This window comes from Manis javanica, chromosome 1, assembly GCF_040802235.1.
Source record: "Manis javanica isolate MJ-LG chromosome 1, MJ_LKY, whole genome shotgun sequence".
Lineage (NCBI taxonomy): Eukaryota > Metazoa > Chordata > Mammalia > Pholidota > Manidae > Manis > Manis javanica.
The window spans coordinates 5,854,300-5,871,223 of NC_133156.1; the positions used below are offsets into that span (position 1 = coordinate 5,854,300).

At 35.3% G+C, this 16,924-nt stretch overlaps 1 protein-coding gene and 1 pseudogene across 1 annotated transcript in view; one reads left to right on the plus strand and one right to left on the minus strand.

Moving 5' to 3' along the window:
* The window catches only part of LOC118969644 (THO complex subunit 2-like), a 133,395-nt gene extending 118,416 nt beyond the window's left edge, over positions 1–14,979 (plus strand). Inside the window, 6 exon segments of the mRNA XM_073222184.1 lie at positions 1,356–1,391; positions 6,140–6,231; positions 6,233–6,272; positions 6,600–6,669; positions 6,752–6,903; positions 14,219–14,979. Coding sequence (XP_073078285.1) covers positions 1,356–1,391; positions 6,140–6,231; positions 6,233–6,272; positions 6,600–6,669; positions 6,752–6,903; positions 14,219–14,251 — 423 coding nt within the window. The 3' untranslated portion in view covers positions 14,252–14,979.
* On the minus strand, positions 12,094–13,093 carry LOC140848467 (tyrosine-protein kinase Fer-like; annotated as a pseudogene).
* Positions 14,980–16,924: the final 1,945 nt, after the last annotated feature.

Genomic DNA, 16,924 nt, shown 5'->3' on the forward strand with positions numbered 1-16,924 from the left:
CCACTGGAGGTTTTATGTTGCATTAGAAAATAAAATTTTTATGTATTGGTGGACTGATATTTTTTCCTATAGAGTATTTTTATTATAAAAATATTAAAACTTCAAGGACCTAGCACTAATTTTATAGCATTTCAAAGTGCAGGAGAAATTTTACCCTCATTGCTTTAAGCAGTCATTTTTGGGGTGCAATGGTAGCTACAAGCAAACGAGACTTTTCAGCAGAATGAAGCATATTTTTCAGCATAAATATTGATGAATTTATAGCACTGAAGACTTCCTGGATGATACAGGATAAACAAGATACCTCTGAATTCATCAAGCTTCTTGATGAGCATCAGACCGATGTGTGCCTTCTAAGAAGGAGTCTTGAAAGGAGTTCCATTTTAAAGTCTACTTGGTGATCAGTTCTCCTGTAGTTGTGTATATTCAGTGAACATGCAGCTTCCGTTGTATCTTCCCTTGGAGGTTTGTTTATACCCATTGGTTTCCCAACAAGTTGAACTTTGCATTACAATAAAAGCAGATGTGGCATCCAGTCCTACCACCCAGCAGAGAAATCCCAGGCATTCAACTGCAGCACAAAATCCTGGGTGTAGCCTTCTTGAAGACTCGGGGTAGCCATTCCTTGCCCCATATTTAATTTTAATTCTAAAGTCATCTAATTTCATGGAATATTTGAATTTGCAGTATGTTGAACTTTTAAAACTGTAAGTTAACTAATTCTTTGTCAAGAGCACTGTGGTGGAATACTCTAATTGGTTTCTTTTTTTTTTAAGTGCTTTTTTTTGTGGGAGGTATGAGATTCACCATCAGAATCACTGCAAAAAAAGTGATTACTCTCTTATAGAATACCTTTTTGTTTTCTTGTTAATGTAATGCCACTCAGTTTTCTGGCAAGGATGAAAATGTGTATGGTAGAGTCACAATTGAAGTAAAATTTGAAGCCTCCCGATTACAAACTATGAAAATGTAAGATAATGTTCTTCCACAGTGAACTCCACTATTTTAAACTTTTTGTGCAGAAAAATGTTTTGCTTTCTTAAGTCTCTTAATATTACTTATAACTTAAGTACAGTATTATGAAAAATGTGGCACTGACATTTATTTTTGAATTCTCAGCAGAGAAAGATTTTTGTTACATTGAGTGCATACAATTGTTTTTTCAACATTACAATTCCATTATATGGTTTTACTTTTGTTTTTTATTGTTGATATTCGTATAATAATGACATCATAAGATTTATCCTTGCAAGAAGTAGCTGGTTTATTTCCAGCTTACAGCCATCTTTCCCAAAGTTCCTCTGGGTTCCGAGAACTATGCCAGCTCACCTGTCATCTCCATTCATTTTCTGCAGGACAGTCTCATCGAACTCAAGAAGTCTTCAGCAAAGGTTTGAGTCTTAAAATCATCACGCCTAAGTAAAACGAAAAAGTGTTTATTTCATTTATTTAGTAGATGACCCTCGCCCTAGTAAGTGTTCAATAAGCTAAGAGAATAACCTTTAAAAATACCTATTACAAACAATGGATGACAGTGGCCTCTTTTACTGAGATTGTTATCAAATATGTATGATGTGGGGACATTCCTATATTCTTTCCTTACTTGCTGTGTTATGCATTATCTTATTATGCTTCAGAATCTGGAAATAAGTTTTTTGGGGAATGGGTTGTTGGTTTGTTTTGGGGAGTTGATTTTGATTTTAGACAATGCAAAAGACCAAAAAATAAATCTAATGTATTCACATAACTTTCTAAAAAGTGAGCCCATCTCAATCCATAAAAGTCTTATATTATTGCCTCTGCCAAGCTACCTTTTTGGCAGTTGTATAATATCAAGAAATATGGTTAATGTAAACCAACCTTTCTCCAGGAGGGGAATACTCAACTTGATGGTTGTGTTTACATGTCAGTATTGTCTTGCCTATTATTCTTCTTTCTTGAGTATTCTGCTACTAAGAAGAATGTGCAGTTTGTGTATCTTATTACGAGTTCATTTTATTGTAGTTGAATTGTCCATTGTTCATGTTATTTTGTCTTTATGATAAAACTTGTACCCTCTTTTCACTCTGCTTTTCTACTTTGCCTCCTTTTATATCTGCTAAGTATGATTTCTTACTGGTGGACCAATGCAAAATGAAATTTTAAAACAAAATCAGTTGACATTACTGCTTTTAGTTCTGTAGCTTTATAATGAAATATCAATGGCAAATGAGGACTAATTTTTAACACTTTAGCCAATGTGCCTGTGCTCTGAATTCATAGCACTGTTTTTAGATTGTCCTGTATTAATCAAGACTATCAGCTGTACTGCGAATGCTTTCTTTTAAAGTAACTTTTTATTGACTAAATTAAATATGTATTATAATATAGTAGGTTTTCATAACCAGATTGTCTGTGTTAGTCTTAACCATCAGTGGCTTGTGTGGGCTATTTAAAATTCATGGATTAACAATGTTACCTTGTGAGTGTTTATTTCCTGAAACATACTTTGAAGCAGTTTGAAACCTGCTGTTACAGGTGACTGGAATTTCTGATCATTGATGAATATTATAGTTTCTTATATTTGTGAAAATATTTTGAAAATAAAACATATGTGAGATGAACATATGTTATCTCATTTCATGCTATAACAGCGCTGTGAGGTAGATAGATAGAGCAGGTGGTAGCATCTTTCTCGATAAACTGACTTAAGTTCTTGATCCTTTCTCAGTGGCATATAAGTTGTTAGTGCCAAATCTTGGACTAAAATTAAGGTTACTCAAATGTTCCCACCACAATGAAAAAATGTTGCAACAAAAATTGTAGCTCCTTGATTCTTAGCACCTGCTTCAACAGTAGTTGAAAGGGTTCCTAGCTGCTTTAGTGTGTTCATCTTGTTTAAATTACAGTGATTCAAGTCAGTCTGTCCTCCCCCTTTTAAAAAAGATGGTGATTTTTGTGGGCATTTAAAATTCAGTAGATTTATTCCACATTAAGTCAGAAAAATTAGAAAATGGCATATGAATATGCTTCTAACAATTGTGACTCAACCACTTTTCAGGTCCTTAGTGCTTAGTATATAGTACGCTGACAATATGGTTAGGTGATCAGTAAATATTTGAAATGAACTCTTAATGCCTTTGGCCTTTGGTCAAACATCCAGTGTTTACTGGTCTGCATAGGAGTTGATGTTGCATTTTCACGTGTCTAGGAAAATTTAATAGCATATGAATGTCTTTAAAAAATTTTGCGGGGCTTTGATCTCTAAAATCGATGCTGTATATAAACTCACTGTTTCCTGGGGTAGCTCTTACTTTTTAGAGGATTTGAAAGACGTGTGTCTATTTTTTCATGTTACCTTGTCACTCAGACATATAAAATTGTTTCCCTCCTTTGTTTAACCTTTTAGTTATGTTTTGTCCCTGGGATCCTCATTTTTATTAAATTATTTACTATTTTCACCTTCTAATCAGTGGTAAAAGTAACATGGACTTGTCCTTTCAAGTAAGATTAATTAAAGGGAGAAAAGCCTAAGCCTAATTTAGTATCTAAATCTTTTCTCTCAGTTCACCTTTTAACCCCCAAATTCCAGCTGGCATATTTCCACTTTTGGTCAGCTGTGTTTTCACCTAGCTATTCCAGCAGCTATACTGATGAAGAAAGTGTGAGAAAAGCTTGTTACTTTAAGCAGGCCGCTCTGTAATTTTTTTATTAAGGAATTATTGATATACGTTCTTATGAAGATTTCACATGAAAAACAGTGTGATTACTACATTCACCCATATTATTGAGTCCCCTTCACGCCCCATGAAGTCACTGTCCATCAGTGTAGTAAGATGCCACAGGCTGCTCTGTAATTTGAGGGCAACCATAACCACCTTAAAAACAATTCAGCTTTGAATTCTGAGCCCATCTTTATACATTGTAGCCTAAGTAAAAGCAATGTTCTCTTAAACAGATTTTGAATTATCAAATTGTTTTTTGGACCTAATGATCCCAATGCCAAAACTAAAAGCAAATCAGAAAAAAAAACCCAACAATGCTACATGCAGATCACTTTAACAAATCAATGATTTTATTTTGCAAACTTGTATTGAGTACTCACTGTGTGTACAAGGCACTGGGAAGTGTGTAAAGGTAGAAAAGACATACTAGCTCCCCTATCATATGGAAACTATGTATGGACAAAAACAAAAGCCATGAAATTGATAGGAAATAATCTGTCACGAAAAAGGTTATATGAAATAATACAAGAGTTCACCGGAAATTGAATTGAAGGATGGTTGAAGTGTTAGTGGCTTTTGAGCTGTCTTTAGTCTTTGGAGATTAAGATAAAAGGGAGCACCTGAGAACTGCTGGGAAGGACAGGGTGTTAGGAAGCAGTGGTAGTCACAACACGAATACATTGGATTGCTTCACAGTAGGACATAATTGTGCAAAGATTGTGAAGAACTTGAAATGTCCATGCTAAGTTGTATGCATTTATTCTCTATGCAGTGAGAGATGATATGTTTTTGTAGAAAAGGGTATTGTGATCCAAACTGTTCTTAAAGGTTAGAAAGAAGAAATAGAATTGGGTACATTTCTAAACTAAGAATTTTTAGGTTTCTCAGTTCCTTGCAATACAGAATTCAAGTTAGACACAGTTAAAAACTTCATCCTTGTGGAGGCTGTGTGTGCGTGTGCCTGCTCATTTGTAATAAAAAATTTTTTTTTGATCAAGAGAATTGGGCAATACTTCCCTTAGGGAAATCTTTGAGTATTGCGGTAATATATTATTTCCTTTGTCAGTTTCATAAGTAATATTAAGACATGAATAAGCATTACAGTTATAAAATCTTGAGTGTCATTTAGGGCATTATACCCAGCAGGAGTACCTTTCAGACAAGCACTTTGATGATTGTTTCTCATTCTCTTGATCTTTGTTATTAACAAACATTTTGTCTATTTCATTTGATCAACAACTTTTCCACAATGAAATTTTAAAGAATCTACTTCTGCATTGCTATGGCAGTATTTCTGAGCCAACTGAAATTGGAAATATTTGATGGTGTTAAAAAATGTGTTTCTTTTAATTTTCAGACTGATGGTTGTCTCTTTTCACATATTCCTCTGAATATCAAAGGATTTCCTCATGTAAAAATACTTGACTTTTGCCTCACCTTTCTTTTCATTCCTAAGGTGTATCTAGAACTGTGTAGTTATGTAATGAGTTCTAGTCCGTATTCTGCTGACTAATACATATGTCTTAAAAAGCTTGTAGCACAGTTATAAATGCCATAAGGTTAGACATCTGATAACTTCCTTCATATTTTCTTTTATAATGGATTTCCATATTAACAGCTTGCATAAGTAAGGTCATCTTTTTAATTATTTAAAGTTAGCATATCTTTGATCTTTGTCTGTTTTTATTGCCTCTGGGCCTTTTGGCAGAGAAAGAATAGGCAGAGAACATTATTTCATCATTTTTCAGTCTTTTTGAGTTGTTTCATCATTCGCAGATGACTATGTGGTTTTCTGGGCTATTTAGAACCAATAGTTAGACAAATTTCGTAGTCAGTTGTGATTATTTGATGTAAATTGGAGCACTTTCTAAAGTAAAGAATGTACAGCCTTTACATTTGTAAAAATAATTTAGGATAATCTATGCATGGTGTATGCTGAGGCAGAAAAGACCAGTAAACTTACAGCTTGGTTTTATTTTTATACTTCTGTCCACTGTCATCGATTGCCTATCAGTGGACGGTAAAACTATTCAAAATTTCTATGATTGTGTAGAGGCTTGTATTTTTTTCACAGTAGAGAAAGTCTAGTTACTATTTATCATATACGGACTCTTGTAACGGTAGTTACAGGTCTTCATAAGAGAGCTGTATAAGGAACTGGAGCTATTTACTAATTTACAAATTTACTAATGAGTCTCAGTTGAGGCAAGAATTCACTGATTGGGTTTAAATTATCATTTTTATACGGCCAGGAATTGAAGTCTTTGCATAATTTGTGTCCTGCTGTTTTTATTTAATCTCTCATAATCCAGACTGCTGACCAGTTTTGACTTTGGGTCTAACTACCAGTTGTCTTTCATTAAATAAACAATCAAGCAAATGATGCCAATACTGGCAAACTAATAATCTTTAGTAATATTGCCTTAATTTAACAGCTCTACATTAATCATGCTCCACCACTGTCCAAGAGTAAGGAGAGAGAAATGGACAAGAAAGATTTGGACAAGTCAAGGGAAAGATCCAGAGAAAGAGAAAAAAGATGAAAAGGACAGGAAAGAGCGGAAAAGGGTTTGTAATTTTTTTAAAACTAGTTTGGAAAGCTATTATATACAGTAGCATGTTTTGTTGCCTTTTTAAAAGTACTAGTTTGTTGCATGGCAGTCTGATAACTGGCATTTTCATCTTAAAGTGTGAATCTTCTACAGTAATAAGGATCTTCAGCCTAATAATTTCTGCCAGCTCTGCTTGTCTTTCATGTCATTTTACCAAGTATGTGAAACTATGGCAAATACTCTCCAGTGCTAGTTAGCTATGCCCTTCTTGTGTAAGAGTAATATTTTAATAAAACAAAAGCATAAACTCTTGATCAATGTAGTTCATGATTCTTGGTTCTAGGATCACTCAAACAATGACCGTCAAGTACCACCAGACTTAACCAAGAGACAAAAAGAGGAAAATGGAATAAGTAGGTAGACTTATTAATACTTTCAAAGCAGTCATCACCCTCAATTAGAAGAAGCTTTCATGATTCTTTTTTATAATTTTAGTGGGGGTTCCAAAGCGCAAAAGTGAAAGTCCATGTGAGTCTCCTTATCCAAATGAGAAAGACAAGGAAAAAATGTCAAAATCTTCAGGCAAAGAAAAAAGCGGCGATTCATTTAAATCTGAAAAGATGGATAAAATCTCTTTTGGCAAAAAGGTAAATTAGGGAAACAAAGGAACAATATGGTTTTTCTTAGAAAGCCAACTCTGAAAAGTTAGCAAATACTGAGGGATTTTTTATAGTCACAAATAGTCTGTTAATTATTTGGAGGTGGGAAGAGGAGGCTTTGAGGGAGGGCAGGTTTTTGGGGAACTAGAGCCAGTTCAGTCCCAAATTACTGGGAAGGTAGAATTGGTTTACTTGTAAAATTCCTTTCCTCTCCATTCCACTCCCACCTACTTCTCTGTTCATGGTTCAGCCTTCTTTCTGTGTTCTCTTTTTTCTCTACCAACGGTGCTTTTAGTTTCTCTTCATTCATGAGATTAAAAGATGGTCAGATGTATTCTCCCTGATCCTTACATTGTCATAAAGTCTTTATCAACCGTGGTTTTTAAACATATTTCTATAACATTTTCTCCTGGTAAGCTTGTTTGCAAACTTTTTTCATTTTCAAATTAGGTAGTGTGCATTTTCTTAGATACTAGTGGATGATATTCAAAACATATCTCATGCATTTGCCATAAAGTAATAATTTAGTAATAAGCAACTCATTATTAAAGTTTAAAGTGTTTATTAAGCATTATTATGGCCTATATTAAAAATGTATTCCATATATTAATAGTTCTTAAATGGGAGTCTGCTCCTTTTCATAAGTATTTTTTGCAATTGAGGTAAAATTCACATAACATAAAATTAATTATTTTAAAGTGTAGAATTCAGTGACATTTAGTATATTTATAATGTTATGCAATCATCTCTAGTTCCAAAATATTTTCATCACTCCAAAGGGAAACCCCATTCCCATTAAGCAATAATTCTCCATTTCTCCCTCCCTTTAGCCCCTGGCAACTACTAATCTGCTTTCTGTCTCTATGAATTTACCAATTTTAGATATTTCATATAAATGGAATTGTATAATAATGTAGTCTGACTTCTTTCACTAGGCATAATGTATTGGGAATTCTTCCATTGTGTAGCATGTATTAGTACTTCTTTTTTTCATCTCTGAATAATATTCCCTAGTGTGATGTACAGCATTTGTTTATCCTCAGTTGATGGACTTCTGTGTTCTTTTCCACCTTTTGGCCATTGTGGATAGTGCTGCTATGAACATTTGTGTGCTGCTGTGAAGTATTTGTTTCAATGCCTGTTTTCAGTTATTTTGTGTGTATACCCAGAAGTGGAATTTCTAGGTTACATGGTAATGCTATGTTTAACTTTTTGAGGAATTGCCAAACTTCCACAATGGCTACACAGTTGACATTTCTGCAAGCAATGTGTGAGGGTGCCAATTTCTGTACATCCTTGCCAACGCTTGTTATTTTGTTTTTGTTTTGCTTTTTATTATATTGATCCTCATGGGCTTAAAGTGGTATCTCATGGTTTTGATTTGCATTTCCTTAATGGCTAATGATGTTGAGAATCTTTTCATGTGCTTGTTGGCCATTTGTATGCCTTCTTTGGATAAGTGTATTCAGATGCCTTGACCGTTTTTTAATTAGATTGTCTTTTTGTTGCTCAATCATACGAATTCCTTATGTAGTCTGGGTACTAGACCATTATGAGATACATGATTTGCAAATGTTTTGCTCCCATTCTGTAGGTGCCTTTTCACTTTCTTGATGGTGTTCTTTGATGCATCAAAGTTTTCACTTTTGATGAAGTCCAATGTTTTCTTTTGTTGATTGTGCTTTTGGTCTCATATTTATTAAGTAAGTTTTTGAAGAAAAATTTGTGACTGGTGGGTGATGAAAAAGGATTTTGAGCTGTTTTTTTATAATTGGTTTTCCCTTCCCGAACTAATTCCGCCATTCCTTATAGGAGTCTAGGCATGATAAAGAAAAGATAGAAAGGAAAGAGAAATGGGACAGTTCAAGAGGAAGGGAAGAGAAGAAACAATATCCTTTTCATCTTATTGATGTTTTTAATCAGTAGAATGGAAGACTTTGATGCTGGTCATGTTTAGAATTGTACCCTTATAGTATATGGCTCAAATGCTGAAAGCCTTATTAGCTTTTATGTGGTCTCTCCAGTTAACCTTCTCAAATACATGAAATATGGAAGTGGGACGCTTGATTACTTCTCAGGATTGGTTTGGCTATTTGGGGTCTTTGACGGTTCCATATGAATTTTTGAATTATTTGTTCCAGTTCATTGAAGAATGCTGTTGGTAATTTGATAGGGATTGCATCAAATCTGTGTATTGCTTTGGGCAGGATGGCCATTTTGACCATATTAACTCTTCCTAGCGAAGAGCATGGGATGAGTTTCCATTTGTGACCTCTTTAATTTCTCTTAAGAGTGTCTTGTAGTTTTCAGGGTATAGGTCATAGTTTCATCTTTTAAAATTCTGCCTATTGAAGTTTTCCTGGTAGAACTATCCCTTAGCTTCTCAGTTTTACTTTGATGCGTGTGGTTCTCAATTCATGAATATTGAGTTCAGCTACCTTTTGAGAGTCCTTTTGTGAAGTAGGTGCTGTGCTAAACTGAGACTTGCTCACAGACTTTGAGAAGCTCGGTCTTCTTGGACTTTGATTCTTAGTTTCAAAGAACATAAGCAACTAGCTCTAACCTTTCCATCAGTGTTTATAATATGCTACATTCCTATTCTAATCCTTCACTCCAGTGAGGCCTAATACATTTTGTAGTCCATCTTTCACCTCCAGTTTCATATGTGTCCTAATTCTCTCACCCTTTAAAACCAAGGTTGCAAATTCTCAGACCTTGGGCAGAATGTGGCTTGTTAGGTGTACCTTTTTGATCTCACACAATATTTACCATTTTGTAAATTGGTTGCCTTTAAAAAGGAAGAGTTGACAAAATCCAAGTATCAGTTCCTCTTGAAGAACTGGAAAATCTGGCAGCATCGTCTCCTGAATTCTTCATAGCAACAGTCAGCTAGACCTACCTAGGTACTTGCACCTCTCATATAGAGTGAGTCTTTATTCTTTATAGTTTACCTCAGTCTGTCCCCATCCTGTTCACTTCATTTGTTTCCATTATGAACTGGCTCCTGTAAACAACTGATTTGTAATTCCTGTTCTGAGACTTTTTCTTCAGTCTGTACTTGGAAACTGGCCTACTAAGTGCTCAAAGATGGTTTATTTTAGGAATGTTTTGCCATTTCAAGGCATAGCCCTAGATGCTGGTAATATGTATTGGAGTAGGGAGTGTTCAGTTAAGTTTCTTTCTCAGTAGTTCCCCATTGTTTATGTGTGTGTTTGTGTGTGTGTCAGCTTGCCTACAGCGTCCTAGCCACTGATTCCTGTGTATATACAAGTGTGTCATATGACCCTCTCCTTAGATTGTGATCTTGTTGAAGGCAGTTACATCATCACTTCGTTCCAATCAAACAGTCAAGTATTTTTCTTTATTACTTGCTGTGTTTTGGATACTCTGTTAACTTTAATAGAGACATGTACATCTCTTGGGGATTGATGAGAAATAGCACTGGCTTTTTTTGTTTTGTTTTTGCCCTCAAAAGAAGATTCAATTTATTTACAGCATTTGATAGTATACTGTATAAGGATAAATTTCTTTGTGTGCTGCAACATATTTTTTGAGAATAGGTTTATTATGCTTGCATTTGGTTCTGTGTGTAATAATCATTAAATGTGTGTGAAAATTTCATTAGGAGATTGAAATGATAGAAACTATTTTTCCCTTCATTATCATCCTGTATACTCTTTAAAGTACTTGGTGTGAGTTCTGTGCACTGGTATTCATGGACACCAAATAGTTGGAGAGAACAAGAGGATTTTTCTGTTTCTGTTCTTCCACTTAAGGTAGACCAAATATTTGCTACCGTGTGCTGTGCTGTTTTTTATCTAGACGTGGGTGTGAGCATTTAAAAGGCTCCCCTGCCACATTTACCTCTTAGGCACTATCCCTACACATGCATTTATCCGGAGTATGCTAAGGTTCAGTTCGTTTTAACTGTGTTATATGTTATCTACATGGAACATCTCAGGGACTGTGTTTGCCATGATAAGAATTTCTAGATAGTAGTATATAGGTAAATGAAGGAATAATGAAGAATTAGGAGAGTTGTCCCTGTGTTTTTCCTATAACTTCTTTCTTCATTTTTTAAATTGTCACCTTCACCCATATATATCTTTGTACTCGGGGTGGTGTGTGTGTATGTGTGAGAAGTAGGATCATGAAATCCTGACAGCTTCAGACACTCGTGCAAATGAAGGGAACTAAATTTGGGGATACTTCCGTTGCGGTGAAGACACTGAACTAAAAATAATGAATTTGGTGGGCTTGTAGTTTATGACTTCTCTAAAAAAAAATCTGTTGCCATCACGAGGGCTCTTTTATGAGGAATCTGAGAATTATTGAAACATTTTTTAGGACCTTGTTGGTGAATGTGATCATCAAATTAGAAAGTATTGTGTGTGTGTTTATGAGGTATACCTCTGATAAGAAGGCTGGTTTTATATTTGCTTTTCTTCTCTGTGTTGATCACCAGTCTAGCTGCTCTTTTCTCCAGAACACCGTAACTTTTCAAACTTGCTTCTTGATGTCAGCACTCTATAACATCATTTGAAATCAGCTATCTCAACTCTGAGAAGGTGCTCTTTGAGGGCATTTTGTGCAATAGTTTCCTGATGTCCTGACAAAGGAGGAGGACATGGTGGAATATAGGGAAATGACTTTACTAGTATAATAAATAGGGCCTATGTCTGGCCAAAAAAAAGGTCAGGGGGTGGGGGAAGCCCAAGGATGCCCAGAGAATTCCCAGTAGAAAGTGATTTTTACAGATATAATACTGTCTTCGCAGAGTGGAAAGCCTGCTTTTTTGGAATGTGTCCTGCAAACATGGTATTTCCAAGGCAGTTTATAGCCGTGGTAGAATAGAAGTGTCTTGGATGGAGGACACCGAGCTCTGAACTGAAACCCTTTGAGAAACATCAACAGGCCTAGGTGTGAAAAAGAGAGATCTATTTGATCTCTTGCATTTAGAGCCTTTTTCTTATTTACAATGGTTAAAGTAGCGCATATTTTTTTAAAAATAGTTAATTAAAAGAAAAACCTTGGAAGAATGTTCCAGGCAATGTGGTATAAATTCATTGTTAATGAGAAGCAAATACTACTCTGCTGGAGGACAGAGTCCTGAAGGCTGAGTTTGGCACTGTTCAATCACTGTACGACTTTCTTCTTAATGGCAGTTCTTTCTGAAGTTCACTGCCTTTGAGTGCACTTTTCAAGTTTGTTATCCCAACACTTCAGCATTATTTTATAAATATGCTCTGGACACTGCTGAGAGGCTGACCTCCCATATCTTCTTCCCACTTGCTCTTGTGCTTGCTGATTTGTCATTCCAGGGCAGGGACCGACCCCTAAGCTGAAGGTCTCCCAGAGGAGGATGCCAAAGCTCCATGCATCACTCTCAGAATGTTCTCTCCCCTAACTAAGAGCTTCTGGTGCTGTCCATTTAATCGGAGTCTGCTTTTAGTCAGAAGATGAATGCACACCACCATCCTCTTGATGAGACATTCCAAAGTCACTGATTTTCAGAGTATTGTTTTCACCTCCAGGCAGTTTCTTGCAGCAAGGTCCCTGTGTATACAGTTTTTACTCAAGATTCACCATCCAGAAGCAGCCTCTAATGAAAATTTCACTGTTTTAGTTATCCTTTCTCAGAAGGAGAGGAAATCACCTCCTGGCACCAATTCTTTAATGTTGTAGATAGGCGGTATTTGTGTGTGAACTCCTATAAGCTTGACAATATTGGGATGATTATATTGCTGGAGGATTTTGGAATCATGTTTTAAAATTTTAATTTCAGTTCCTGAGAAAAATCATCTTCGTGTATTTTAACAGGAACAACAGGTTTATCCTTTGATATGCCCTTAAATATGTCATCAAAACTATCATTGATGTAATTCTATTGTGACATCTTGATGATTGAAAATCGATTTATTATTCTACTTATGGCCCTATATGTCTACTGATATCATGATACTCTTTATTAGAATATTGACTTTTTGGGGGGTAATTTAAAAAATTTGAGATAAAATTTACAGAACATAAAAATTGCCATTTAAAAGTGGTTTTTAGTATAATCACTATGTTGTAACAATCACCAGTAATTCTAGAGCATTTCCATCACCCCAAAAAGAGGCCCCAATTCTCCCCTTGCCCCAGCCCCTGGAACAAATAATGTACTTTCTGTCTTCATGACTTTGCCTGTTTCAGATATTTCACAAAAATGAAATAATGAAATATGCAGCCTTTTGTGTCTGGCTTCTGTTATTTAGCATCATGTTTTCAGGGTTCATCCATGTTGCAGCATGTATCAGAACCTCATTTCTTTTTATAACTGAATGATGCTCCACTGTATGAATGTGTACTACCACATTTTGTTTTTCTGTCATAAATGATGGACATGAACAATGGATTTTAGGTATTAAAATTGTAAGTTCAAGTTTAGTGTATCTACAACTACAATTGGTAATGTCAAGATTATACTTGGTATAAACAGAATGCTGTATAGAAACAGTATGTAAATTATTTGTCAGCATATCATGCATATGATTTCTAAGGCCCTTCTAGCTCTGGTTTTATGAAATATTTGAATGTAGTATTTTGTCAATAAAGTTTAATGCATTAAGCATTAGTTTAAAATTTGAGAACAATATTAGACAGATATGAAGCTATTTGCCACATGTAATGATCATGTTTTGAATTTATTTCAATATGCAGTATTTGAAAAATGTCAATACATAAAAGTAAATGACTATAATGAAGTCAAGATATTTTTAAAGCAATTTTTATAATTTAGCAGAAATTGCATCTTAATATAAGTCACTGTTAAAATTGTGTCCTTGTGAAAAATGAAATGTCATTTTTTTGTTGTTGATCATGTAAAATTAATTCCTTTTCATTGCTGTGTGTTCTGTTTACTTTTGACAAGCTGTTGCTTGCCCCTGTGGAATGTTTTACTTCTATTTCATTTTTCCCTCCTTTTTCTCTTCTGATCCCTCCCTCTTACAGCCAAAATATTCACTGGTTTTTTTAGAAGTGTGCCCTGTCTTTAATGGTTTCTAAGAGTAGATGATCAAAAATACACAGATATTTTTCATCATCATTGAGAGACTTTATTCAAGCCTTTGTTACTGACAGAACTCACCGATTTCTTTCTTAAATCAATCTTCCTTTCTTCCTCTCCCCTCCTCTCCTTCCCTCCTGCTTTCCCTCTTCCCCGTCTATCTCCCCCCTTCCCCTCCTTTCTCCCTCCCTTTTTCCTTTCCTTTCTCCTCTTTTCCTTTTTTGTCTGTCAATATAATCACCTTCTTTCTTTCAGATGAGATTGGAATGGAATTGTTCAGCTGTGTGAAGAAATTAATTTTCCTGAGTTGATTGCCAAGAATTATGAATGAAGAGGTCCGGTCCATTTGCATCTACTTAAATTATTCATTTATCTGCTTTATTGCTCCGTGCTGAAAACTTGGAAGTTGAGTTGTGCATTAAAGTTTTTAACTTTTTGCTTAGTTTCTACATGTTTATTTCCAATAAATGACTGAAAGTGTTAACTATTCCATACTTTTAGCACAATGTGCTGCATACAGTTCCCAAAAAGCAAATAAGGTTACATGTGTACAGAATTTCATTTTAGGTTAACTAAGCATTGCCTGGGTTTAGTTGGGGGTTTTTTGTTTGTTTGTTTCAGTCTGAAATGCTTCCTTTCCATTGTTTGAAACAAAAAGAACAATATTGAACCATTTTGAATTTACCTCATTTTAAAACTCAGTTTAAATTTATTATTTGTCCTATTGTTAATATTGGTCACTAAAAACAAAGTGAGAGCAGTCTTACGCAATGCTTAGGAATCATTTTATATAGTATGTATACAACATTAATATCTTGAAAAAAAAGAAGGAGGTACCACTACTCACTTGTCTTTCGCCATTTTTTCTTGTAATTATGTTAGACAAATTGGTGGGAGGGGGGATCAAAAGTTAATTGTGTTTAATTCTACAGCTAGAGAAGCTTTGTATTACTGAACTTTCATCTGGGAAAGTTTCACAATGACATTTTTAAAAGAAAATTTTTTTATCAACTGAATTCTACCAGTGTAATCCTTTTTCTAAATAAACAACAGTTTTCTCAAGTGATTGTATATCATTGTGTATATTGTTTCTTATTCACAATAACTTGGCAAAGATAATTCAGTAAGGTTCCTAGCCCTTCCCATTTCTTTCTTAGTCCATGGGCTACGATGTTTTCAAATGACATACCTAATATGAAAAAGTCTCTATTTGTTCACCTCTGCACGCACGCTGAAATCATGCCTAGAATTGGCCACTTACTCTTCAGTTTCTTAAAACCAATGACACCTATGTAAATTAAACTTTTTAAGAGAATGAAAATAAAGTCCATAATTTAAAGGATTGGGAAATGATGAGCATATATTAGAATTGGCAAAGGGATAAAAATCTTGATGCCCTTTTTCAGGTAATAGTAATTTGCAAAACTTAATGACCACAATGCTTCTGAGAGAGCGATCCACTTGGTGACCGCTGAGCACCCATGATGCGCCAGCATAAAAAGAAATGATACATCATCAAAATGATTTTGACATAGAGAAAATAACTGTGGTTCACCTCAAAATCATTTTCCCGAAATATAACAAGGAGGAGCTTTCCAGCTGTGTTGGATTCACATTATAAAGATAATATGATTGTGAGTTTGAACTAGAAAGCTCACTACTACTTAGTATCAGTATCTCTTCTCTGTCCCCCAAAACACTGAACATAGGTATTCTTTGCTCGTGCCCGTGCTAGAAATGCAGAGGATGGAAAACACTAACTCTATATTTAACTGTACAAGAATAATTTATATTTTATGTCGGAAATCTGTATTTGTGTAGTGAGCTATTTTTAAGCATCTACTCTGTTCTAGGCACTAAGGAGTATTAGGACCTAACTTCTGTACCTGGGGTGCTTCCAATCTAGCTTGAGAAATAAGGACCAAATGAATGCTACTGGGGGTCAGTCATCTTTTTCTGTAAAGGGCCAGATACAGTAAATATTTGAGGCTTTGCAGGCTATGTGGTCCCTGTGCAAGTCTTCAGCTCTGCCATTATTGTGTGAAAGCTGTCATATGTGATATGTAAGTGAATGAGCATGACTGAGTTCCGTAAAACTATTTACAAAAACCTGCTGTAGAGAATCCTGTAGAATATTTATTCAATAAACATCTGAGTGCCTCTTAAACACTCCAGAGGTACATCCTTGAGCAAAACAAAGTTCTGCCCTCATGGAACTTATGTTCTAGTCACTGGAGGCAAACACCGACAATTTAATATTAGGTGGAGGGAGGTCCTGTGAGGAGTAATAGGCCTGGGTAAGGAAGTTGGATGAGGCAGGGCTTACTGCTGTACAATACAGAGTGATCATGTGGAGTCACTGAAAAAGCAGGGTATTTTGAGGCAGTTAATCACAGTATGAGAATTTAATTACTAAGTAATGTGAGTAGGAGCTATCCCTAATCCCTTACCCATCTTTGAACCTTTTACATGAAAATCATGTAATACGCAGGATTTTTCTCTCAGGACAGTCTCTGAGCTCTAGTGGCTTGTGTCTAAGATTGCCATTTTCCAGAAAGGAGTTCTTCAAGCTCCTAAGTGGATGTGGAAGATATCTATGGACCACCAGAAACTGAATGCAAGTTTGTGGTGTGTGCAGTTTCCTGGGTCTATGACTTGCACCCAATTCTCCAGAAGATCTAACGTCAAGTTTTTCTGGATTTTGTTCCAAAGAGCTCTCAAATCTTTATATAAACTATGAACCTTTCTTGGAGGCTCATGAGAAGGAAGACAATTGTGCATCTACCTTGTCTTAAATGGTAAGGGCAAATATTACCACATCTTGCCTTATTAAATGATCTACAAGTGATTTGTTATTTATTGTTGGAAAGTCACTGGGCCATGGTGTAGGGCCATTTTTTATTTCAAGGAAGCACCTTAACCAAGTATGGGTGGAAATTGTAGTAGCCTTATTTTTTTCCA